Raw genomic sequence first — 25,682 nt, forward strand, 5'->3', positions numbered from 1 at the left:
AAATTAAGCGATACGAATCGCGTATTGGATTGATCGATAATTCATATATCAGATCATACAGCGAACCATGGATTCAACCTATAAAAGTCGAAAATTGCAATCCTCTAATATTATTACCTCCGTCCCAAATTAAATGTCTTATTTTGAAAACCGTGCATTTAATTTGGGACTGAGGAAGTAAACGACAACGTTTAAATTCTTTTTTTAAATTGATTTAAAAAAAGAAAAAAAAAAAATTTGAAGTGACCATATGCTTCTCCGCACTCACAACTTTACCGTACAAGTAAATTTGTAAATTTTATTTTATTTTTTTACTTTCGTGTCAAATTATAATTGGCCAGAATTATATAATCAAATTATATAATAATTTCACATGGATGAGAGTTCTATTACCCTTAGGCAACTGGATGCATGGCAGTAGTCTTTCTATCTCCAAATCAAATATGGTTTACAGAGATTGATATAGGGTTTGTGAATCAACGGTTGGGGGTATTGGCGGGTTTGTTTCTTGGTATGTAAAACTCCAAGAGACCATGAGAGACAACCCAAATCGTACACTTCCAAAGCTCATGGTTTGGTTCACCATCTTCATCTCTTTTAGCTACATATTCTACACTCTAAGATTCACACACTCTTATCGTTTATATACCCAAAACCCTCTCACCACTCGCAACCAACTCCAACCAAAATTATCAAACGTTACGGACTCAGTGCACAAGACTCCCGTCATTACAGAGTATGAGAATCCAAACCGAACACAGCTCAAACATATTGTATTCGGGATCGGGGGTTCGGCGAAGCTATGGGATCACAGGCAGAACTACATTAAGTTATGGTGGAGGCCCAATGAAATGCGAGGGTTTGTATGGTTAGACCAGCCGGTAAACAATGATACCCAATACGATGATACTTCTTCTCTCCCGCCATTGAAGATATCAAGTGAGATTTCAAAGTTTGACTACACGAACCCGAAGGGTGACCGGTCCGGGATACGAATATCTCGGATTGTGTCCGAGATGGTGAGGTTAGAGATGGAGGATGTGAGGTGGTTGGTGATGGGTGACGATGATACCATGTTTTTTCCGGATAATTTGCCTAGGGTTTTGCAGAAATATGATCATAACCAGTTTTATTATATTGGTAGTACGTCGGAGAGTCATTTACAGAATATATATTTCTCGTATAACATGGCTTACGGTGGTGGTGGTTTTGCTATTAGTTATCCATTAGCCAAAGCTCTTGCGAAAATCCAAGATACGTGTATACAGAGATACCCGAATTTGTACGGGTCGGATGATCGGATCCAAGCTTGCATGGCTGAGCTTGGAGTCCCTCTCACCAAAGAGATTGGGTTTCACCAGGTTTCTTTTTCTCCTTTCTCTTTATACAACTCTGTATACCTAATTTCTTAACTCATATGACATTTTTGTTTTTCCTCCTCTTATTTGAGTTTTACTTGGATTGAAATTATCGAAGAGTAGTACTTATCTTCTTTTATTTTTATTTATGGGTTAAGTGCCAAAAAAAAAAAAAAAAGCATAGATGAGAATGGAAACGTCGACCTACTCAACTAGGGTTCAATTATATTTTATATATATTTTTTTCTTTCTAATACATGGCTTTATTTTCTTTCTAAGTTGTTTCAATTGCAATAATCATTTCTGCCTCTAATTAGCCTAAATAATTTCCATCCTCGTCATTTTAATGATAGGATGATTCTTTTGTCAAAAATTGATTTGAAGTTCGAAAATTCATACTGCCCCACCCGAACCCACGCAATGCTCTCGTTACGATCGGACCACCCTATTTATCCGGGGACAAACCCGAGCCTTCCGAGTCGAAGGCTTAGCGTGACACTAAATTAAAGATTGAGCTTGAGTATGATACTAACTGTAACGGGTGGGTACTTGCCTATTTACCCAGAAGCTCAAGCTACTGGATAGTACAACATACCCACTCATTTATACACACTTCAACCTCAATTCAAATCCGATGTGAAACAAATTCTACTTGTAACACCTAGTATCTAATTAGCCTAAATAATTTTCATCTTTCATGAAGGGATGATTCTTTAGTGAAAATTTTATTTGAAGTTTGAAAGCTCATATTGTTATGATAACATCAATTCTTACTAACTTAAAATTAGTCGAATTTATTCAAATATCAAATCTCCTATCATTATTCTTCTTCCTAATATCTAATTAATCAATTAATAGTTAGTCTGATCGGATTAGATGGCCAAGAATGAAAAATAGAATGTGCATCAATTCTCATTTTTCACCTACTGCACATTAGTAGTACGACCGATATCAAATCTTCTCTGAGTACAATATCAAATATTTGATTAGTGTGATATTTTGTGGTGTTTAATTTTCTTTCATTTGTAGCAATGAAATGATCTAACTAATGTTTAATGTCTGATCAGTGTGATATGTACGGTAACATCTTCGGGTTCCTCGCGGCACACCCGGTGGCACCGCTAGTCTCCCTCCACCACCTGGACTTGGTGGATCCAATCTTCCCCGGCGTAGATCGGGTTCAAGCCCTAGAGCGGCTCAAGTTGCCCACAAAGCTCGACTCGGCTGGACTCTTGCAACAATCTATATGCTACGACCAGTCTAAGAAATGGACCATATCAGTGTCATGGGGCTACGCGGTCCAAATATTTCAGTTCATAATTCCAGCCCGCGAAATGGAAATTCCTAGGGTAACTTTTCTCAATTGGCACAGAAAGGCCGATTACACAGCCTTTGCCTTCAACACTCGGCCGGTTCACGAAGATGCTTGCGAATGGCCGTATATTTATGTCATGTCCAATGCTCTTTATGATCCTTTCAATAATCGGACAGCTAGCGAGTACGTTCAAGTTCGAACCCCACCCCGACCACAGGAAAGATGCTGGTGGAAGATGGCCGATCCTTCTCACATACAAAGAGTTGAGGTTTATAAGAAACCTGACCCACATTTATGGGACAAGGTATTTCACTTTTTTTTTGCCTCTTTTATTTGGTTTACTATTGTTTTGAATTATTAAGCACATTCTTATACTTCAAAAGCAAAAGCAAGTGGCTCGAAAACGCAAAGAAGCGTCTCAATCACTCGGATACTCATTAGAGCCTTCATTAATAGTTGAATGAAAACCCTTTTTACATATATGCATTGGCTGATCATTGTCTTATCGAATCTCTTAAAACATTTCATAATTTATTATCGAACACATGCAATTGGCGTGTGTATACGAATGAATTGCCCTAATTTTATGAGCTCTAATACCGATTTGAATATCAAATTCTTGACTTTTGTGGTGTTGATGGTTACTGTTTATAATGATGTGCTAAGGGAGGTCCTTTTTGGTCTTTGAACAGTCGCCCAGAAGAAATTGCTGTCGGGTGTTGCCATCCAAGAAGAAAGGCACCATTGCAATCGATGTTGGTGAATGCAGAGAAGGAGAAACCATTAATTGACAAAGAATGATAAAGCTGTTCCCACACACAAAAAAAAAAAAAAAAAAAAAACTCACATCTCACACACAAATTAAATTAAAATTCCTTTTAACTGTAAATTATATTAAAGACAAGTTTATCACATATTCTTGTCAAGATATATATAGACTCCTCCATTTTATTTTCCCCCTTATTAATTAGTTCTTCTGTCAATTTTTTTTTTTTCACTCCATTATATTTCTTTCTTTCTTTGGGTAAATGACTATATAATATTTTTCTGTTAAGGTGAATTGCCAAAATGGTTTGTGTCTAATTGGACTTCTAATTAATTTCTAGTTTGTCTATTTGGTAAGTTAATTGCCACTCTCTCTCTATTTTAACTTCCCCATCTCTGTCCCTATTTTAACTATTAAATATAGATATGCATCATAAAAATAAAAATAAATATAAAAAAAATCAATTTTTTATGGGTAAGTTAAAAATTAAAAAAAAAAAAATCATTTATATTATTACCTTGTCAATTTCTTAGAAGAAAGGCATCACGTATGAACCACAAACATCAATGCTAAAAAATTGCAATCAGCATAGCTAAATAAACATTGTTGAATTATAACAACAAACATATATAATATGTGTATATATTTTTTCTTTTAAAATTTATATTTGTACTTGTGAAATTACACACATATAGTATAATTGGATTGCATGTATAGATTAAATAAAAGTCTGTTAATTTGTTTTTAATTACAAAACGTATATGCTTAAATAAAATTATCCATATAAACAAATATGAGTACTTTACATAAACTTACAAAATTATATAAATTCAATATTTATATAAACTATATTAATATTAATATGCATAGTTACATACATAATTTTTTTGTTTTTATTTTTATAAAAGTAGATGGGAAAATACCAAAGGACCGAAGCCATCCCGATTGGACCCAAGCCCAAACCCAGCCCATGGAAAAAACTATGTAATCTATAAGTCTATGGGCGGGCTTGAGTCTTGTTTTCCGATTTGGGCCAGCCCATTCCAACCAGAATAAAAAGGTTGGTGTCCTGGGGGCATGGGCTTGATAAGCATATATAATAGTCTCTGCAAATTAAGCAACCGTACACATCAGCCTATAAGCATGTGATGACACACACAAAACACGCACTAACCTTATGCAAACACGAGCCCCGACTCTACTGCCATTGAATCCAATTCGTAATTGTACGGTAACCACAATTATTACAGACTCAAAATCCCTTCAAATTGGGAAAAAGTTTGGCTTTGACGTGAAGGAATTATATATTTATATACATTATTTGTATATAAATAAATATTTGTTTGTTCTAAGTGTGTAGAGAAATGCATGCACGAAGTCAAAATTAATCGTTACATTTAATTGGATAGTTAATAAGGTTGTTTATGCTTTTAGTCACAGATGATATCCAACAGTGACAATAGATAAATTCTTTTCACACAATGAACATTCTATCTGTATATATATCTATGCGTGTGTATATATATACATATATCTATATATGTATATATATGGGCTTTCATATGACGTGCAGCTGTTGCATGAACCATGCATAGATGGAAGTAAAACCATCCATGTGGTTTGACTCACAATTAATGTCAACTTGCTCATTCCCAACCAATAGTTAACCCATAATCTGACGTAAAAAGTATTAAAATAGAACCGTAACACCTTAGCGGGACATGAATCATGCTTTTTTATTGAATATTTGAGACGTTACACTTCCAATTGTGCATTTATAAATATTAGTCACATTCCTTCTATATATATGTATACCACTTAATTCCCATATAGATCTCATTCCATTTGGCTCTTTTCAGTGATCAACCTCCTAGAGAGAGAAAGAAGAGAGAGAGAGAGAATGGACTCAAGGGTGGTGAACAGATCGCCTCCATCTCATGGAGGATTAATCAGAGGCATCAGAGGGGCTATAATGGCTCTAATGGTGATAGTCTTGCTAGGATATCTCATCCTATGGATCATGACACCAACCAATCTTTATAGAGATACATGGTTGCCACAAATGCGAGCACAGACGAACTCAACTTACTTTGGAATACAAGGTTTGAATTCATATATATCATCTATATATGCATGCTCCATATATATATATATAGACACGCACATACTACATGTGTGTTTAGTTATAGCATAATGATATATAGACCAACGGTTGGACCAATCCTATTGTTTGATGTGAGTGGATGACATCAGATAAAAACAATTATAGTTGTCCGACTTACCTACTCTTAATTCTAATTTTCATACTAAATTTTTTTTTTTTTTTCCTTCGAGATAAGACTAACACAAATTCTTTGTTACAGGGGCAACAATGTTGTTCTTCACATTCCCCATTTTATTCATTGCTGTGTTGGGCTGTGTATACCACCATTTAGGAAAGCAAACAAGTGACAATAACACAGAAAGGTATGTATGTACACTTAATTTAATTAATTTTCAGTCTAAAACGTTTCATTCTCGTATATATTGTTAATTATGCGAGTCCTTTGTGAACATATATAACGTGGAAAAAACTTAATTTGAAACAGCAAAAAACATCAACTGGAGTTATGGAAGAGGCCAGTACTGATCATGAAAGGCCTAGGAATTGTTTCTCGGATAGAGTTGGCTTTTTTGGTCATGTTCATTGCACTCCTGGTTTGGTCTTTCTCATCTTACTTGCATATCAGCTTTGCTAAAATCACACCACAATCCGCGGCAAATTCCGGCGAGAAAGTGTAGGAATTCTTTACAAAATATCAAATCATGCAATACCCTCTCCTTGTAATCATACTAAAAACAGTTCGACAATTAAACAAGTATGACATAATTACATGTAAACGAGGGCATGGGCCCACACTTACGTGAATCTAGTTAGAGTTGGACTTCCCATCATGACTCAAAAGGAAGATGATCATTGGACCCATGCTTTTGAACAAAATCTTTAACAGAGACTCTCAAATGCAACTTGGTAGGATTCATGTGATCTGATCCTACCACGGTGCATGTGAAGGTCTATGTTCGGTCAAGAATTTCGGTTCATTTATCATGTACTTTACTCAAAATCAATATATAATGTGGTTGAATTTGCAGGTGGGAAGCTAGGTTGGACATTGCAGCTCTAAGGCTAGGGCTTGTGGGGAACATATGTCTAACCCTTCTCTTCTTTCCGGTGACCCGCGGCTCGTCGGTGCTGCCACTCTTTGGGCTCACCTCTGAGGCTAGTGTCAAGTATCATATATGGCTCGGACACATTGTCATGACCCTCTTCACAGCTCATGGTGTCTGTTACATCATCTTTTGGGCTGTTACACATGAACTATCCGAGGTAATTAATAATGTAATATATCAAAGTATATATTCAGTGCCTATAATAATCGTTAACTATGTGTTTTGAGTTTTTTCAAATTGTTAGTTTCTAAACCAACGTCATCAAATCTGCAAAATTATAATAGCCTTGGCAATAAAGTAAAGCCAAACAATATTTTCTATTGACTATTTTACACATTATTATAATCCTCTCTTATGGTACTTAAATTTATAGTTTTGTTACTTGCTTTGCAATATATAACCTTAATTGATCGAGGCCCTTTAATAATTTATGGACCTCAGCCTCATTTTATTTTTATCACAACCTCATTTTATTATTCATTAGCATCACTGTATGCAAATAATGTTAAAGGGTTAGATCTTTAATTACACAATCAACTCTCTGATTATTTTCGGTTAACGAAAATATGATATAGTACGTATATATAATGAGACTAGGATCCCCTCCTATTTGTAAGGATCTTATGTACTAAAATTACGCTATTTTGATACACAATAACATAAAAATTAAAATGGTCATGCGAACTCTTTACACTACAGTTACATTGAGTTATGTGCTTATGTACCAAAATAAGTGCCCAAGATAGGACACAAGCCCCTATAAATTGGAAGAGATTAATAACCTTAATGATCGAGCTCAATTCATTTACAGTCCATTGAAATTGCATTGCCCACTGTCTTATAATCATGTCCATTCAAATTGTGTACCACCACGAAACTCCATTGAAATGGTCAAGTAGAAGCTAGTCTGTTGCTTTGTAGATACGGAAGAAGAATAAAGAGAGAGAGAAAGTGAAGTTGTTTGCCAACAGTGCCGTGTAGGGGCTTTTTCTCAAATGTCACATTGTAATCGTGCAAAAAATATATTGTTTTGTCTTTGTCTGTAAAAGCAAAACGAGAACGCCATTAAATGGATGACTAGGATCATCCAATGATGATTACAAATTACAAGTTTGTTGGCACCAAAATCATATCATTAGCTATGGGACACGTGTACGGTGGAAATAGAGCTGACTAAAATTCCCACTAATTTGGGAACTGAATTGGGCCTATTCCATGAGAATTGTTTTTTAAGCAAACCAAATAGGCCCAAACTAGTCTGCATTGTTAGGTCCGTCTGGCATATATTTTATTTTAGGCGTCTTGTTTTAGGTTAAAATAAAAACAATATTTTTGCTGTAAAAATGTTTTGAAAAAAAATCAAAACACGTTTGGGAACGATATTTTAGGCATTTTGTTTTTGGCCCGTATTGCTCTATTGTTATGTTTTGGGTCATGAACAGTTGTCAAAACAAGAAAAAATAAACTTTTTTGTGTTTTAGTTTTGAGCCACTGTTTACGAAGTATTTTAGTACGATATAAAATGAAACTAGACCACACCAAACATGCTTTGTTGCCAAAATCGACAGCATCCCAAAAACAACAATAACAAAAACAAAACGCATGTTAAACATGGCCTAGTGTTGGAGCTTTAGAACACCTCCCTTTCGTGTACCAGCTTTTAATAAGGAATAAATAAATATATATATAAAAGTTTTAACCCACTGAAGAAAATGAGAAAAAAAAAAAAAAAAAAAAAAAAAACAACGGTAGTTACCCAAAAAAATATATATTAAAAAATAAAAAATATAAGAAAGAATTAGAGAGTAGGAAAAAAAAATATCATGTGAAAATTCTCATATATGTTATTTTTAATGAATTTTAACATAATGGTTTCACTTTTGTATTGGATTGCAGATGCTAAAATGGAATAAAATTGATGTAGCAAATGTACCTGGAGAATTGGCATTGCTTGCAGGATTAGCAATGTGGGTAACAACATACCCTCGCATAAGGCGAAAGATGTTTGAAGTCTTCTTCTACACCCATTACCTCTACATTCTCTTCATCTTCTTCTTCGTTCTCCATGTTGGCATCTCTTACTCCTGCATCATGCTTCCTGGCTTCTACCTTTTCTTGGTTGATCGATTCTTGAGGTTCTTACAATCACGAAAAAGAGTTCGTCTAGTCTCTGCCCGAGTTTTACCATGTGAAACCATCGAGCTCAACTTCTCCAAAAGCCGAGGTAAAACTCCCATCATACATCTGTCACACATGCACATCGTGTATCAATCAGATATACATACTTTTTTAAGCAATGATAGAAATGACGACATCTCACAAAACTATGACCCAGTTGTGGTGGGCCCCATAGCTCCTGTGAAACGCCTCGTCAATTTTTGAATTCGCCTTAAATTATCCTTTTAATTAATCGTTTAAATACTACGCTACTACCTAGGTTTGAGTTACACTCCAACAAGCATAATGTTCATCAATGTGCCAAGTATTTCAAAGGTGCAGTGGCATCCTTTCACTGTTACTTCCAATAGTAATTTGGAAGCAGAGAAGCTTAGTGTCATAATCAAATGTGATGGAAGTTGGACTAAGAAGCTTTTTCAGATGCTTTCTTCGCCTTCTTCCATTGATCGTCTTGATGTCTCCATTGAAGGACCATATGGACCTGTTTCAACCAATTTTCTGAGGTATGCAAAATATAAGTGAAAAATGTGTGTGTGTATATATATATAGGCTCTCTCTAGATATCCATGTTTGGTGTATCGGTAAAAGAAAGAAAAATTATACATCCTTCAAATTCAGAAAATGTTGACCAAGTGTTGTGTGAGTGGAGATGTAAGTCCCACCACAAACCATGACATCATGTGATGAGGTTCACACCCTTACTCACATATTCCTTATTCTGCATGCTTCGAATTCGAATAATGTATTATCATTGCTCTAAAAGAAAATGATAGAAGTTTCTATCAGTTTTTGTTACAGATTTGACTCCACGTAAAAAGTTAAAAACCCTAAAATGTAAGATTAATCATTGGTAAAACAATATTGGTTGCAGGCATGACACAATTGTGATGGTGAGTGGAGGCAGTGGCATAACCCCCTTGATCTCTATCATCAAAGAAGTCATGTTTGTGAGTGAGACATTGAAATGCAAGACTCCACAGATTCTCCTCATCACCTCACTCAAGAACTCTTCAGACCTCACCATGCTAGACCTCATCCTTCCAATTTCCACCACTCTCTCTGAATCTTCTAAACTGGAGCTACAAATTGAGGCTTATGTAACAAGAGAGAAACAACCCAATACACAAAACCAAAAGCACCTTCGAACCATATGGTTCAAACCCAATCCATCTGACGCACCCATAACTCCAGTTTTAGGCCAGAACAACTGGCTATGGCTCGGTGCCATTATATCGGCTTCTTTCATCATTTTCCTTCTCTTGCTAGGGATTCTGACCCGTTACTATATATATCCGATTGATCACAACACTGGAAATATTTATTCATACTCTTCAAGATCTGTGATAGAGATGTTACTCATATGCGTCTCCATAGCCATCACAACTATCGTAGTTTTTCTTTGGAATGGGAAACGAAATGTCATGGAAACAAAGCAGATTCAGAACATGGAAGGGACAACACCGGTGGCGTCGCCAAACTCTTTGATCTATAATGCTGATAGAGAACTGGAAAGCTTCCCACAACAGTCACTTGCCCAATCTACCAGTGTGCACTATGGTGAAAGGCCAGACCTGAAGAGTAAGTCGTTCTTTTTTTTTTCTCTTTTCTTTTTTTAAGTTGAAGGGTAAGCTTAACAGTAAGTTCTTCTACCATCATATTTGAATAAAATTATAGTGTTTCCAAGAGAAAAAAAAAAAAAAAAAAAAAAAAAAAAAAAAAAAAAAAAAAAAAAGCACTATGCTATGGCTTTGATATTGAAATCTGGAATTGGGTATTATTGCAGAAATTTTGTTTGAGCGTAAAGAATCGAGTGTTGGGGTTCTTGTTTGCGGACCGAAGAAGATGAGACATGAGGTTGCAAGCATATGTTCATCTGGTCTGGCAGATAATCTGCATTTTGAGTCCATCAGCTTCAGTTGGTGATTTGCTCATCCCCATGACAGCCAAGAAGAAAAGTAGTTGTAAAATGTTGTGCTACTTTTTGAACCAGAATTGTTGTTTTATTGCAATTTTTCCTCCTTTTTTTTTTTTTTTTTTTTCCTAGTTGGCAACTCTCACACACATACCTCTACGGATGTTCAAACCCCCCCTTACCTCCTTTTGGAAAATTAGGACATAACATCACTAGGCCACTAGCCCGTTGGTCTACTTCTTTCTTACCCTTTATAAGTGATCTTTGAAATGCAAATCTGATGGGGAGACTGTTCTTCGTTTTGTTTAAATATGGAAGACTAGATTTCATCTCCTGTTGCCATTTAATAAATGTACAAATTTCAGTTGCAAAAGCACCATTGATAGCACTAAGGTTAATATTGTTTCCTTCATTTTGATTAAACCTGCCTCAGTTGTGGAACAAGAAAAGAAGAATGATAGGAATAGATGTTACTTGGGACTTCTGTTACTTTCAAACACACACACACACACACACACACACACACACAGAGACCTCCTGTTTTCCTTCATCCATTTCATCCCCTCTTTTTATCCTTGCACTCTTTTTTGCCATACCAAAAATGACTTTTATCAAGTGTTGATGGAAAGAAAAAAATGGAAAAATTCCTAATAATTTGGTGAAAAACATGAAGATTGTACTAGTAGAAACATTATTTACTAACCAAACGGGTCCTTCGTTTCCCATAGATATAACAAATCTCATCTAAAACGTTGAATGTCCTCTTCAGGACTTTTTTCATACTCCATCTAGGCATGTTCTATGCCTGCACTGCATTATGCTTCATGGTTACCTCCTCTTGCTGGTCGACAAATACTGGAGACTTCTTACACTTGTGACGACTCTGGTTAGTTTATTCTCAGAGACATAATAACGCTAGAGTTTATATACATGCATACATAAAGACAAATACACACACACATATACACACATGAATTGAATGTTGTTCGCATAAACCCTTGATCTGGTAGGAATTTAGTTTAAATACAGAAGGTCTAATGCCGCAGCCCTCTGGTCATATAATTTGGCACATAAAATCATTTCAAGTCCATCAGTTACAGTTGGTAATTTTACTCATCTAACTCACGAATCAGAAAAAAGAAAAATACTCATCTGAAATACAAAGAATACCTGCAGAACGTAGTGTCTTTAATGTATATAAAAGGAGTAAAGAGTTCCTACCTGAATAACTAGAATAAAGTATAAGCACGAACTGGTAAAAATTTGTTCATATTATGAATGAATTGTTATGTATAAATAACATCCTGGGGCTCTAGCCTCTTTTCCAACTAAGAGACATATTCAAAAAGAAGAAGAAAAATATCTACACAAGTCATATCCACAAAACATGCAAGTGGACCCCTTTTTTTTGGTGACAAATTACTCTTTTCATTCTACCCGAACGAAACAAAGTAAAAGAAGAAACATGACACAACCGGTGAGAGGAAAAAAGAAAGGTGGCATTCTACCCATACTTCCAACCGCATTATCTACAAAATACACCTCTCCAATTTGTATAAGATGACAAATATGGTTTAACGAAAAGTTGTATCCGACGTACCTACACATGATTTCCCGGTCTGCTCATTGCCCTGCTCAGCAAAATTGGTGAATGCTCATCCATTTGTGATTTCATTGAAATCTTTTGCTCTATTTAGAAGATGTCCTTGCTGAGGAAAGTTGCATCATTTTGCAAAAAAATCTGTTGCCAAACTGAACCAAGTGTTGGACAATTTAGTTTCCCTCATTTCTCTTCCAAACTAGCTGTAGCTGAGAGTCTCTCTTCCAGGGCTTCAAGCAAATCATGGTATTCAGCGAATGCTGGATGCGACTGAAAGTTGTGCATCAAGAAAGAATGGTGAGACATATATATGAATTGGCACTGTAACCAGTAAGCTTTAAGAAACAAATACCTGAAGAGTTATGCTATAAGCTTTCCATAACCGCATATCATGCCGAAATAGATCAAAGAGAACCTGTTCAGGATTTCACCAGAAAAAGCTACACGTCAACAAAATAATCCATTCATCATATTATGCCATGGATCCCATTACAGAAGTAAAGAACGTGTTGTTTTTACTTCCCTTTTTATAAAACTTTCAGTGGCAATTATACCTCAGATCGCCTTAAAAGAGTGGCCAATACAACTATCCACTCTTTAAACTTGACAGAGCACATGTGAGCCAAAAGAAAATCTGCGTCCAACCGACTCTGCAATGTACTCATTTGAAGCTGTAAACATACAAGAAAACAAGGCATCACTCGAGTAATGTGAAATAAGTAATAGTCAAAACTTCTTTCTCCCCAAACATTCTAAGAATTTCTTAGAACATTGCAACCTCAAAGAGAATCATTACACTTCCGCACAGGTATCACTTTTCTATTTTCCTTTTCTTCTGTGTTTTCTTCCATAATTATTGTGTATATCTTAATACACGTCCAATACAATTCATGTTTTCCATTATGATACTCAGAGCACTTTAGCATTTCTTTCGAGCATGTTAATTAACTGCCATGCCTCGCAAGATTTAGGTCATAAATTAGATATTTCACAAGAGTCCATTTGGTCCTTTTTATTTCCTTTATATTTATTTTTTTTGAAAAAATTATATGTTTTTAGAAGCACACATAAATATTATATTATACAACAAGAACAGCCCCAGAAAAGGAAATTCTTCATCAAATGATGTAGATTTAACGAAGTTTTAGCTGCACAAAGAAATAAACAAGTCATAAAATCATTTCTGCAACTTCATAGAAAGGATATAAATATTAAAGTTACACCCTCTCTAACAGCTTAAGCTTTTGGACTAGATGGTAGGTGACACAGATATAAAAGTGTCATAGTTGAGCAGCACAAAAATGATCCAAATCTAAAATGAAATCAATTTTAAGAATATTAAGTACTCAACAAAATATTTCTAGATGTTGATACCTTCTTCCCAATTAATTCAAGTCCCGAAGCAAAATTTTCCAATCGAGCACTTCCATATCTTTCTCGCTGAAGATATTCCTGCAAGATTGTAGCATATAACCTAAGATAACTGAATAACAGCCAATACTTATACTGAACCAAATACAATATTTTATCTTACCACTATATCAAATTGAGTGCCTTTTACAAATGCAACAAGCTTGGAAAGTTCTTTCTCTGACATTAAATAGCTAGCATGGTTTTCGAGGATGTTCTTAACAGAAGCAACATGTGCACCGTGCTCTTTGAACGAGTTACTGCTCCAAGAAAACAGAAGTGTCTGCTTAATATCATTTGGAATGTAAAAGTTGCAAATACCCATGACATGCAAGTTACTTTATGGAAGGGTGCATTTACCTTTTTGGGTCCAAAGACTTGCTCCTGTTACTAGAAGGGAAAAGAAAATATCCCAAAAACCTGGGAGATAGTTTCTCTGAATCCGGAGAAGCAGGCTCATATTCCCTTCCAGACCTCAGGAGAAACCTCACCTGAGAGAGAGAGAGAGAGAGAGAGAGAGAGAGAGAGAGAGAGAGAGAGAGAGAGAGGTGGAGAAACCGTTATTAATACCAGTGAACAGCTGAAAGCAAGAACATCCTACAAAAAAAAAAATAGCAAAAAGTTATATCAAAACTCATACAAGCTCCCCAGCAAGTTCGTACAAAGACTCATCAAGCGTTGCCTGCGCAATGTTGAAAATCATTGTCAGATGTAATTTACAAAAGAATTAAGACCTAAAAACAAAAAGGAAAACCAGACAGGTATTTCACCTGTAATAAACGTAAAGCGCAGTATTGACTCACAGCAGGACCCTCAAGTTTAGCAATCACCTGTGGCATCACAGTACAAGAAGATCGGTCTTACCATTTAGCATAAAGGATTGGAGACTTGGCAAATAGTTTTCATGACACCAGTTTGACATGAAGATAGCCAGAGGAAAAATTAGTAATTGCACAGCATAACTAAGATAACTGGAGAACTAACGCGTAATGATTACAACGGTCATGTTTAATTTTCTTTTTAACTGCCACAGAGATACAATCACAAGACATACTTATATCACCAACTAAATGTCCTTGGAGAGTTACTGATAGAAGAGACAATCTGGGAATAAAATCAGTTTGGTTGGCAGTTGAACCGTGTATTGATACAATAAGTTACCATAACAATGCCATGTGTTAATAGTAAAGCTACATAAATTCTGAATAAAAATTCTAACTAGGCTTAACAGCTAAAGTTAGGGTAAAGATTCTTTTTGTTTTTTAAATTAAAAAAGAGAAAGGAAAAACCAATTTAACTTTATATGTTCCTCAAAATCAAAAGCTTAAAAGTATATTCAATGAAGATGACTGCAATAGATGACTATAATACTTACAAGTATGTAGCAAGCTGCAGTTCGGTACCATCTTTGTTGGAAACATTCCTCAAACAACCTAGAAAATAGAAACAGTTCAAATCGTGATGAAAAACCAACAGGAATGTATTCCATTAGAGCATAATAGACATTTAAATTCTTTTTCAAGACCGGATTTCCAAAGGAAAAAAAAATGCTGAAATTCATATTTCTTCAAATCGCAATCACTATAAGATTAGCTCACACCAAAGGCCATTTGCAAAGTCATGAACCAAAATCTATCAAGAGTCTAATCTAAAACAAAAGCTTCACTTGAAGATCACAATCTGGTGCTCTCACGCTAGATGGTAGAGCTTTTACCATTACACTAAGCAATGGCCCCACACAAAGTAATATCATCCACACAAAAAATAAATGAAAACTTTATTCAAACATTTCCCCCTCAAATAAGGCCAATTTCTGAAAAAACGAAAGCAATCTTATTTAACAAATTTGGAACATTCTGGAAAAAGCATTGCCCCTCAAATTTTTATATACCTTGCCGGAGAAAAAAAAAAAAAAAAAAAAAAAAGGAACATTCCCCCTTAAAACAAGTATTACCCAAGCTGCAATAAAATAGGACTTGTGATGCTTCCACTGTAATACAATTAGTTGGAAAATCTCCTGTTTTTTTATCATTTGGAAAAACAAGTTGCGTCCGCTTAATTGCCATAAAAACCATAATCAGTGACCGAAAAACCATTTAACTCTGACACAGTGACACTGGTCATCATTATATAGGTTTCTAAGTATGCACTTCGAAGTGGACAACACACACACACACACACAGATAGAGAGAGATTAGGTACTCAGTTGATCTTCCGGCAGCAGAAAACAAATCCGCCCAATGTCGACCATCGGTTTTTCTTGCAACACTAACAACCACATCAAAATACTCGGGAAAATTTCTGATCAAATCACAGGTCTTCTCCAAAAGAGAGGAGCTGGTAGCATGCTTTGGGACACATATCTGGTTTTTGTTTGCGTTCTGCCTGCAAGAAAGCAGTTAACAGAGATTTAGATAGATACCGATCAACATCGAAAGAATGATAAATTTGAGTCATGCAGAGATTGCAAAAGTTCCTTTGATATATTAGAATTACCTGGAAATATCAGCATCAAATACGGTAAAAAGTAGCCACTCCATGCAATGTGAAAAATGAGGCTTTTCTGCCGATAATTGTGCCAACCGTAAAGCTTCTTCACTCTTATCCCTCTGGTGAACAATAATCCAAAAGAAAAATCCTCAAGAAAAAGTAGAAACCGAAATAAAGCAATTATTCTGTAATCAAGTTATTTTCTTTCATTACAAAAGATGACTGGAAAATGCCATGACTATAGACTGAAACTCACACCAAGTAAATCTGGTTCAGCTAACTCTCATAAATGGTGAAATATTAACAATTTTTTTATAATATGCAGCAGTTTTAGCAAGATTTGTTTTACATAAATGTTGAGTTGAAAAGATGTTTAAGGCATGATAAAAAACGGGGGACCAACTGATACCTGAAGAAGGTGTCGGAGTAGGCAATGCAATATAGTTTGAGCTTGAGGAGACGGCTCAAAGCATGGAAACTCAGTGCACCCTGAAAACGACATTCTCTGGGAAACACCGACGACTACTCCAGCATTTGGAAGAAGACCAAGAGGATATACCTCCCTATCAAATTCCAACTCAGGATCCAACTAAAGAATAATATCAAGTTAACCATTTCAGATTACATTAACCAAATAATGAGATCAGACCTACTGTCCAGCAAATATAAAACCACAAATAGAAAACCATAACTATAAAGAGCTACTGTCCAGCAAATACAATTTTACAAATACAATGCCATAACTATAAAGACCAAGTCTATCTCACAACTTAAGAAATCCTGTAGGAAAAGAAGTTCATGTATTGATTCAAACATTTAGAAACATATTGCATCAATAGTAAGAAGTGCAGATACTGGAAGATGTCAAGCCACTATGTCAGATGATGATAAGAGATGAAGCCAACTAATCACACCTTTTAAATGGACACCAAGATGATATCTAGATACACCAAAAACAGTTAATTTATTTCCTCTGCCATCTAAATGATAACGTATTGAAGAAATATAAAAACCACTACATTATTAAATAATATAAACAGACACATATGACAAAACAAGTTACACAAATTACAAATATATATTGGTTACAAGAATCCAGCTTAAAGCCAAAATACAAATTGCTTTAACTTCTGGATGCATATGTACCTGCAAGAAATCTTCCTGCTTAAAAGGGTCAACACCAGGAGATGGATACCAAACCTGTAATGATGAGCTTCCAACCAGATTCTATATTAGATGAGTAAAATAGAATGATTCACTAGAAGTAAAGAATGTAAATGTTAAAGAAAACTGTTACCTGCATTCCTCGGTGGCCATAATCTAACCATGAAACTTCCTCAATTAAGTTTGTTTTCTCCTCTGATTGACCACAGGTAACCCAGAACAATTCAACAGAGTCGGTGAGCTCTCTTTCCCGCCCATCATCCAAATCGAGTAGCGATAGCTCCCCATTCACTCGCAAAATCAGACATCTAACAAAGTAACCATTCATTTAGTAACATGTGGTACACAGATATCTCTATTTACCATTTTGGAAGGATAAGCACATACCTAGCAGGCTCTTTGGCTAACAAATCAGATGAAGTTGAGATATGATTCATTGAGATATTCTCTCTTGGAAGCTGATCAGGGATAAAACGCATCGCAGCAGGATCGCTTTTCGCAGTCATGATTGAGAGCTCTCGTACTGTAGAAAGCTGTTTGTCATTTTATCACTTAAAAATGCATGAAGAATAATTATTCATTACAGAACACTTGTTCAGAGGGTAACTCGAAACTCAAAAATTCTAATGAAGTCACATGAGAGAAGGGGAAGGTCTGGTTGTCTCCTTTACCTGTAAATCCACAGCACCAGATGGCGTCAATTCACCAGATAATTTCACATGGAATATATGGACATCAAATGGGCGATAAGTGACAAGAATGTAATCCTGATAGACATCCATAACCATTGGCTTTCCAATCAATGCTTTCCTATAAAGTAGCGAACTCTGATCAAGGTGGTATCTTGGATAGAAAAGCAGTTCGTACCTGCAATGGATTAACTAACCATTTTAACCAATATAGATTAAAGAGCTACAAAATTAAGCACATAATACAAAACTGTTAACAGAATTGGGATTACTAGAAACAACAGATAAACTAGGACTACTCAAACTGCAGCTTAACATTATCTATTAAATTAAACTATATAGATTAAACTATGACAGGCACCATTTCCAAGATGGAATATCCTTCTCGGGCAGTGTTATCAAAGGCCCAAGGCGCACTAAGGCGCTAGAGGTCCTTTGGAGCCTAGACGCAGGGAGAGGCGCCTGAGTGAAGCAAGGCACACAATTGAAAAATTAAATTACTACTAAAGCATTCATATTTCATATTAAAGGCGCAAGTGTTGTCAAAGGCGCATTTGGGCACACAACAGATGCAAGTGTTGCGTCTGTATGAACCTGGGCCTAGCGCCCAGGCGAACCTTTGACAACACTGTTCTTGGGTAAGCTCAAATAGATATAAAGTTCTTAAATGTAGTCAAGAAGTTTGAACCAGAAGATTTAGAAAACAAATAGAAGACCACAACCTTTCCTTAAATGAAACGTTGTAGATAAGGCTAACGTTCAGATACTTATCCAACTTTAATTCCAAAAAGAGTAATGCTACGAAAACTGATCTAGCAACTCCAATATAGAGTCCAACAAGGACTCTCGTCAGCATTTAAAAAGAATTGAATCTCTCTCCTCAGTGTTTAACTCAATCATTAATTGACACATTAGTCGGTAGCAAAACCCCAATCGTCAAGTTTATCGTTTTCCTTCCAAAACTACAAATTCCATAAGATCCTACTTCATATACAATGAATATCGAATCCAACACTAACAATAATGATAGATCAAATCTAGATAAACCACAATTAAATTCCATTTAATATCCAATCAACCCAATGATTATTTTACTTTCAATATTAACCCACGATAAACATGGTTTACTGTAACGTTCAAAATCGATTATGCTTCAAAAAAATTCTTTCTATTTCTCTTTTCAAAGAAATTAATGAATATAGTTTTTACATGAGATATATAATTTAACAGAACTTGGAATTTAGTAAAAGATAATCAATGTACATGTATGGTTCTGTTTTTCTTTTTCTTCTTCTTTTCTTTTCTTTTTTTCCCTGAGCAATACCTTGACTTAATATATGTCACGGAAAATCAGATATCAGGTCAGATCTGAAAACATAAATATTGAATCCCAGTCAAAGTCGTTGACATCCCGAGTGTCTGTAAGTCTTAACCCAATCAACAGCTCAAGATATTAATAATAAATTTAATGTCTTAAAATTAGATAGGTCAAGGGATTTGTTACTCTCTTTTTTCCGTCACATTTCTTACACATTTTTCAATTAATGTTTCAAATTTTCAATCATTCTTCTACTCCATTCCACAATGGTATTTTACCAGGAGAATCTAAATTAAAAGTAGTTGCCTGACTGAAAAATTCTACTCGTTAGCTAGTCTCATCTCACACAAAAGACTGCTAAAAAATGTAATTGAGGGACAACTAGCTGTGACAATACAATGGAAATTATCAGCAAAAAGTACATTATGTGAATGCCAGCCAACCAGCAAGGATCCAGCAAGAGTGTTACCTATAATCACCAAGGCTGCAACAATATATCAAGCGTGTAGATAAGTTGAAAACATAAGAATATTTTCAATTACCAACATTTATGGAGTTCAAATCGGGCATGGAAGAATTAAATAAACAGAACACGTAAAACGTTCTATTAACCCCCTTAATAGTTAAGGGGGCTACCCCAGGAGCAACTGTTCATGATCATTATGGTGAAAATCTTTACGAAGGAGATACATTAGTTACATTTATATATGAAAAATCAAGATCTGGATGTACACAATTTACTCACATGTTAGAAGCATTGATGTAGTTGCAGACAACAACAATCTTCCCCAGCCATAACAAGCCTTTGCACTCAATTTTTTGCTCCTGGGTAATATCTCCAAAAACTCGCCACTTTTTTAACCGTATATCATATAATATTAATCCATGAAGACCAGCAACAGCCAAGTACATCCCATCCTTGCTGGCAGCCACATGTAGAACTGGCCAATTTTGAGAAATATATGAAACCTGGCCCAAAGCAAAACTATATCAGCACCATCCTTATTGCACAAGAACAAAATGAGGACAATCCATCATCATGATTCAATTAAACACATAACTGGAAGATTAAGATGCAAAAGTTTAAGCTCATCAGTTTCTTCAGATTGTACGACAAGCAAGCGATCTTCACCGTAGATAACTTGGCGGACATACGTTGTGCCTGAAACTCCTCTGTTAAGGCAACATTTTCCAAAAGAAAATGCAATTATTCTCTCTGAAGATCGTTCCTCAATAGCATAAAGCCTATATCCATATTCATCCCACTGCAACAGTGAGGTGCCACCCATCATAGGTTCATACTTGCAATCCAGGTTTGGTTTAACCATTGGAGAAGATACAGAACTTAAACCAATCTGCCGAATTGTAGACATCAAGCGACACCCAGAAACGGACCAAACTGTGAGTCCTCTTAACTTCCACCCAACTGCAAAAGCAGAATTATCAGGCGTCCATGCAATACAACTCACAGCACCAGTGTCATCCATTGAATATCTGCAAAAAACCATGAGATAACATTCAAGTCATTCATGACAAATTTCAAAATCCAAATCCATAATAATATACAAAAATAACTTCATGTCATGAACTACAAAACATATATACTTTGTAAAAATCATCAATCAAGTGGGTGAAATGTCTCATAAAACCAACCACGAAGTCACGGACTTTAAATGCAAAAGTGAGAAACGTATCTAAAGGACTTTAGAAGAGGATTAAACGTCAAAGTGGGAAGAATAAAGGCCAAAAACATTCTTCTTAAAGTAAAGAATTTATTGGTAGGAGAAAAGGGTATGCATAAAGAGGTGTTCAAGATAGAAGAACTAAAATATCAGGACCCTTGGCAGGAAGAACTACGGCAGAATATAACTATCAGAAATGAAGTCAGTTATGCCACTGCCTTCCTATCTTCGCTGATAAGTGATAAAGCTTACCCCCAGTCATACAAAGATACGGAACGAATAAGTGACACAGATTCTGCAAGGTCATATAACTCAACAACACCCCTTCTGGTACCAACAGCGATGATTTGTTGCTCAGAGGCTACTGAAGCACATACAGCATCACCAGAACCCAACTTCTTTTCAGCTTTAATAGACTCAGCTTGCTTTAAACCTTTCTTGCTTGTGGTACATAACACCAGTTGTCCATCAGAGAATAGCACAAATAGCAACCTCAATGGTAAGGAAAACTCCAGCTGGATAACAGCAGACCTTTGGGACAAATAATGATCCGGCTTAAAAACTCCTTGAGCCCCAGCTGAAGCAAGACCATTGTCTAGAGAAAGTGATAATTTAGCGCCTTCAATGTTGTCTTGTGGGTGAAAGTCAAGTTCAAAGGCCCCAAAGAACTGTAGTGAACCATAATAAAAATGTTTTGGTTATCTTATAAACAAAATATATCCATTTTTACCAATCAAAACACACACACACACACATATATATATCCATTTTCATTTGAGTAGTTCTGAAGAAAAATGTTAATCAAAACTCCTATGATAAAAAGGAGTTCAACATCACTTTGATGCATTTAGAAAACTGTTCGAAACTGCTAGCGCACACCATATTTGCATTACCTCTCCCTTCCAAGATACGTTATACAAAGATCCATCTGACAATCCAACTAGCATATGTTTGTTATCGCAAATAATATTGCTTCTGGTCACCAAAAAAAAGAACACACTATTAAAAAAGATTTGAGATCAAAAGCCAATAAGCTAAAAGGTAACAATATAAGAAAGTTATATTTCATATACTTCAACAATAAATGCAACAATAAGACAAATCTAGCTAAAAATGCCGTGAGTCACAACTTCATAATATATGAGATTTTTCAATATGTTTATAAACAGAACTGACACCGAATTGGAAACTTTTATGTCATCATAATAATATTTAAGCTGCCAGATTCATAACTGAGTGATTAACTTGTTGAATTCATGAGTTAAGGACTCCAATCAAACCCCAGAGAATGAAAAAACAAAAGAAGAGAAAACTCAAGGAGAGAGGAGGAATGACCAGAAGCACTAACATTGGAATTCAAAAAGCAAATAGCTTTTGCAGAAGCTTGTATTAAAGGAGCAATCGATAGGTAAATGGCTAACTATTTCATGATCCATATTAGAAATGCATACGCATGTTCAAGGAGAAGCTTTAAAAAGACTCTTCCTTTTTGAAGCATGTTGAAAGTATTTGCCTTACCATCAGCCATAATTTAAGTAAATGCTTTGACCACATGAGAAACTTTGGAGGACCAAATTAATCTCCAAAAGACAAGTTGTGCTCAACGACATTGAACTTAATACAATTGAAGGGGGACAAGAACACATACAATTACACTCTTGGACCAAACATTTGATATATATTTTCTGTTTGTTTGGTGGCAATTATTGTTGGATTACTCTATATATTGTGGTCACGTGAACATCATATGAAGGATCATATCTGCTCAACAACCAAATTAGCTTAAATGTAATATAGTCAGTGGGTAATGGGGTCTGGAGTAAGATGTGTTCAATTTCATCAAAATGCAGACCATATGAATGCATTTTGATGAAATTGAGCACATCTCCACTCCAACTGACCCCATTACCCACTGACTATATCACGATCATATCCGCTCAACAACAAAATTAGCTTAAATGTAATATAGTCAGTGGGTAATGGGGTGAGTTGCAGTGAAGATGTGTTCAATTTCATCAAGATGCATTCACATGCAAATCTCAAACCAAATGGGGTTTGGAGTAAGATGTGTTCAATTTCGTCAAAATGCAGACCATATGAATGCATTTTGATGAAATTGAGCACATCTCCACTCCAACAGACCCCATTACCCACTGACTATATCACAATCATATCCGCTCAACAACCAAATTAGCTTAAATGTAATATAGTCGGTGGGTAATGGGGTGAGTTGGAGTGAAGATGTGTTCAATTTCATCAAGATGCATTCACATGCAAATCTCAAACCAAAGTGGCACTTGCATGTGAATGCATTTTGACAAGATTGAACACATCTTCACTCTAACTGACCCCATTACCCACTGACTATATTACATTTGGAGTGAAGATGTGTCCAAAGCATTGTTCCTCTATGCAAGAGAATTGAGTGTTGTATCTGACATCAACGTTTATAATTTTCAATAGGGTGGTCAGAATGGGTACTTACATAGCCAAGTCCTTGCTAGCAAAAGGCACCTGCTCGTTCAGAAGTAGAGATATAGTAGCGAGAAACAAACCAGATGGTTGCTTCCCTCCAATTTGTATTCTTTTTCCCGTGAACTGGATCTTAAAAATGTGAAGATAGAAAGAAGAGGTCTGCCAAAAGAGCAAAGAAAACAATAAGGGCATTGTTTTAACACTTTTTTACCTAGTTGGTACATTGTTCTAGCACTTGATATCTCAGAAATTAAATTATCTTAAAAATTGAAGTGCATTCAATTCCGATATCACAAGCATCATCATAAATCTTTCTTGCCATGATATGCCACAAGAATAGTCTTTCAGGTAAACAACATTTGTTGCATAAAGTAATAAAATTACAGCATAGCAGCCTGAGAAGAAGCAGCAACCTGGTGGCTTAAACTCCTAGTTCTCACTAATTTTAGGACTTAAAACTCACTATATAGTTTCAGCCATCTTTCCCAAGCTAAATTGAAAGTACACAAGACTGTCTTTTCAATAACAAGAATCAATTATCTCCATCCATTTTTACCATTTAATGGGTCGTACGGTTCATTTCTGCTACTAAGCATACCTCTACTTTCAAAATGAATCTACATACCTCCACAAGAACTATCACAATTCACACTTATCAAAAAAAACAAAACAAAGTATCACAATCCACAAATAAAAAGGAAAAAAGACTACATTTTTAAGACATAAACAACTAAGTACATATAAGGCATTAACACGTATGACTGCAATGCAGAATCCACCGATCCCAAACTTACAAGAATGGCGACCAATTTGGTATCTGGACTCCAAACAGCCTGCAAATTCTCGCCCTCCCTTTGAATCGAATCCGAATCTCTCTTGTACTTCCCCAATCTCACTTTGTGCTGAATCAAAGTAAAAATAAAATAAAAAACCCAAAATTAAGATAATTTTTTAGAAACGTCAAAATTCAAGTCAGCCAAAATGCACTAACACCGATCAATAACTAATCTTTGAATATATAAATACACTATATATACATATATAGAGAGAGAGAGAGGGAGAGGTGAAAACCTGAGAAGAGCTCCATAGCTCGAAATGAGAAGGGGCAACGACGAGCAATAAGCGATTGATGACTTTGAGGTAGATGATCTGCTGAGAAGCAGGACAGAGACCAGATTCGAGAGGGATCACTTGAGGCCATCCATATGCAATATACATATTCGATATATGTATATATATACAACTCTTGAAAGACTCGATCAAGTAGAAAAAATTATGATTTTTGAAGAGATCTGGAGCATTTCTTAGAGAGAGAGAACAATTTGAGGTTAGTGTGGATCTGAGATTTTCGCGATACCAAACTCTCGTTGTTTTTAATTTTCTTCTAATTTAATTTTTAATTTTCAATACTCCATATGTTACATTGTACATTCCGGATCGAGCTAAGCCTGAGTCCCTGACCCTCTGAATGGGAATGTGGGCCTCTCTGAAATTGGGCCTGTAGGCTTGCCCTTAAAATTGGGCCTACCAACCACATATGAGACTTATTAAGTTGGTTTATAGAAAATGAAACTGGGCCTGACCTGGGTTTGAGTCAGTGGGTCGATGAAAGCGCAGACTAATCCGGATAGGACGGTCAGATTAGTTAAAATGTACCCTGTCATATACTTAGATTAGGGGTAGTAATTTAAGTCCAAGCCAATTAAACCGACTAAGTTCGTCTACTAAAATTAAATTATTTAGACACTTAAAATGAAATGAGTAGGTCAATAATAAATAAAAAATAAATACCCATATAATTCATTGGTTAAGATAGGTTAAGAATGGTACCATCTTAACCCGGTCAAACAAACCCTCTTCTTTTTTTTCTTTAAGTGATTACTCACCCTCTCCCTCACTCTTCAACTTCCTATATAAATTTATAAGAAAAGAAAAAATAGGACGCAGCGGCAAAGATACCATAATAAAATAATAATATTTATTGATAAAAATGACTCTTCACAATTTTCAAATCTAATATATATATATATATATGTATGTATATTTTTGCACGAGCTGATTTTACTTTTTGAGAGAGAGGTATTATTGCCTATGTGTAAAAGAAATGTGTTGAAA

The 25,682-nt window shown here is 35.6% G+C and overlaps 3 protein-coding genes across 3 annotated transcripts; 2 read left to right on the forward strand and 1 right to left on the reverse strand.

Moving 5' to 3' along the window:
* Positions 1-533: 533 nt before the first annotated feature.
* LOC132300927 (uncharacterized) lies at positions 534-3,626 on the forward strand. Its single transcript, XM_059798234.1, has 3 exons — positions 534-1,361; positions 2,426-2,977; positions 3,366-3,626. Exons 1-3 carry the CDS (start codon positions 534-536, stop codon positions 3,462-3,464), a joined length of 1,479 nt encoding a protein of 492 aa, XP_059654217.1. The 3' UTR covers positions 3,465-3,626.
* Positions 3,627-5,339: 1,713 nt separating this feature from the next.
* On the forward strand, positions 5,340-11,021 carry LOC132300928 (ferric reduction oxidase 2-like). Its single transcript, XM_059798235.1, has 8 exons — positions 5,340-5,541; positions 5,803-5,905; positions 6,028-6,216; positions 6,572-6,806; positions 8,546-8,873; positions 9,087-9,330; positions 9,699-10,405; positions 10,611-11,021. Exons 1-8 carry the CDS (start codon positions 5,340-5,342, stop codon positions 10,748-10,750), a joined length of 2,148 nt encoding a protein of 715 aa, XP_059654218.1. The 3' UTR covers positions 10,751-11,021.
* A 971-nt stretch (positions 11,022-11,992) lies between these two features.
* Positions 11,993-24,959, reverse strand: LOC132298981 (uncharacterized). The gene is made up of 23 exons (XM_059795388.1): positions 24,639-24,959; positions 24,362-24,469; positions 23,578-23,726; positions 21,986-22,067; positions 21,345-21,760; positions 20,472-20,904; positions 20,156-20,379; positions 18,075-18,270; positions 17,791-17,936; positions 17,537-17,711; positions 17,386-17,439; positions 16,649-16,828; positions 16,246-16,358; positions 15,952-16,134; positions 15,125-15,182; positions 14,520-14,579; positions 14,390-14,431; positions 14,110-14,240; positions 13,874-14,009; positions 13,714-13,791; positions 12,894-13,010; positions 12,692-12,754; positions 11,993-12,609 (listed from the first exon to the last, which is right to left on the reverse strand). The coding sequence occupies exons 1-23, from the start codon at positions 24,783-24,785 to the stop codon at positions 12,523-12,525; spliced, it is 3,378 nt and encodes a 1,125-aa protein (XP_059651371.1). The 5' UTR covers positions 24,786-24,959; the 3' UTR covers positions 11,993-12,522.
* Positions 24,960-25,682: the final 723 nt, after the last annotated feature.

Source organism: Cornus florida, unplaced genomic scaffold (genome assembly GCF_030987335.1).
Source record: "Cornus florida cultivar Cherokee Brave unplaced genomic scaffold, ASM3098733v1 CherokeeBrave_3.0.0_Hap2_Chr03, whole genome shotgun sequence".
Classification (NCBI taxonomy): Eukaryota; Viridiplantae; Streptophyta; class Magnoliopsida; order Cornales; family Cornaceae; genus Cornus; species Cornus florida.

Excerpts from the sequence above, each read along its gene's own strand:
- LOC132298981 (XM_059795388.1), bottom strand. The coding sequence starts at position 24,785 with ATGTATATTGCATATGGATGGCCTCAAGTGATCCCTCTCGAATCTGGT. Across the intron at positions 22,068-23,577 it reads GCTAGCAAGGACTTGGCTAT|AAGCAATATTATTTGCGATA; the intron begins GTAAGTACCCAT and ends TTTGGTGACCAG. Across the intron at positions 14,241-14,389 it reads ACGAACTTGCTGGGGAGCTT|GTGAGGTTTCTCCTGAGGTC; the intron begins GTATGAGTTTTG and ends TCTCTCTCTCAG.
- LOC132300928 (XM_059798235.1), top strand. The coding sequence starts at position 5,340 with ATGGACTCAAGGGTGGTGAACAGATCGCCTCCATCTCATGGAGGATTA. Across the intron at positions 5,542-5,802 it reads AACTTACTTTGGAATACAAG|GGGCAACAATGTTGTTCTTC; the intron begins GTTTGAATTCAT and ends TCTTTGTTACAG. Across the intron at positions 9,331-9,698 it reads GTTTCAACCAATTTTCTGAG|GCATGACACAATTGTGATGG; the intron begins GTATGCAAAATA and ends TATTGGTTGCAG.
- LOC132300927 (XM_059798234.1), top strand. The coding sequence starts at position 534 with ATGAGAGACAACCCAAATCGTACACTTCCAAAGCTCATGGTTTGGTTC. Across the intron at positions 1,362-2,425 it reads AAGAGATTGGGTTTCACCAG|TGTGATATGTACGGTAACAT; the intron begins GTTTCTTTTTCT and ends ATGTCTGATCAG. Across the intron at positions 2,978-3,365 it reads ACCCACATTTATGGGACAAG|TCGCCCAGAAGAAATTGCTG; the intron begins GTATTTCACTTT and ends GTCTTTGAACAG.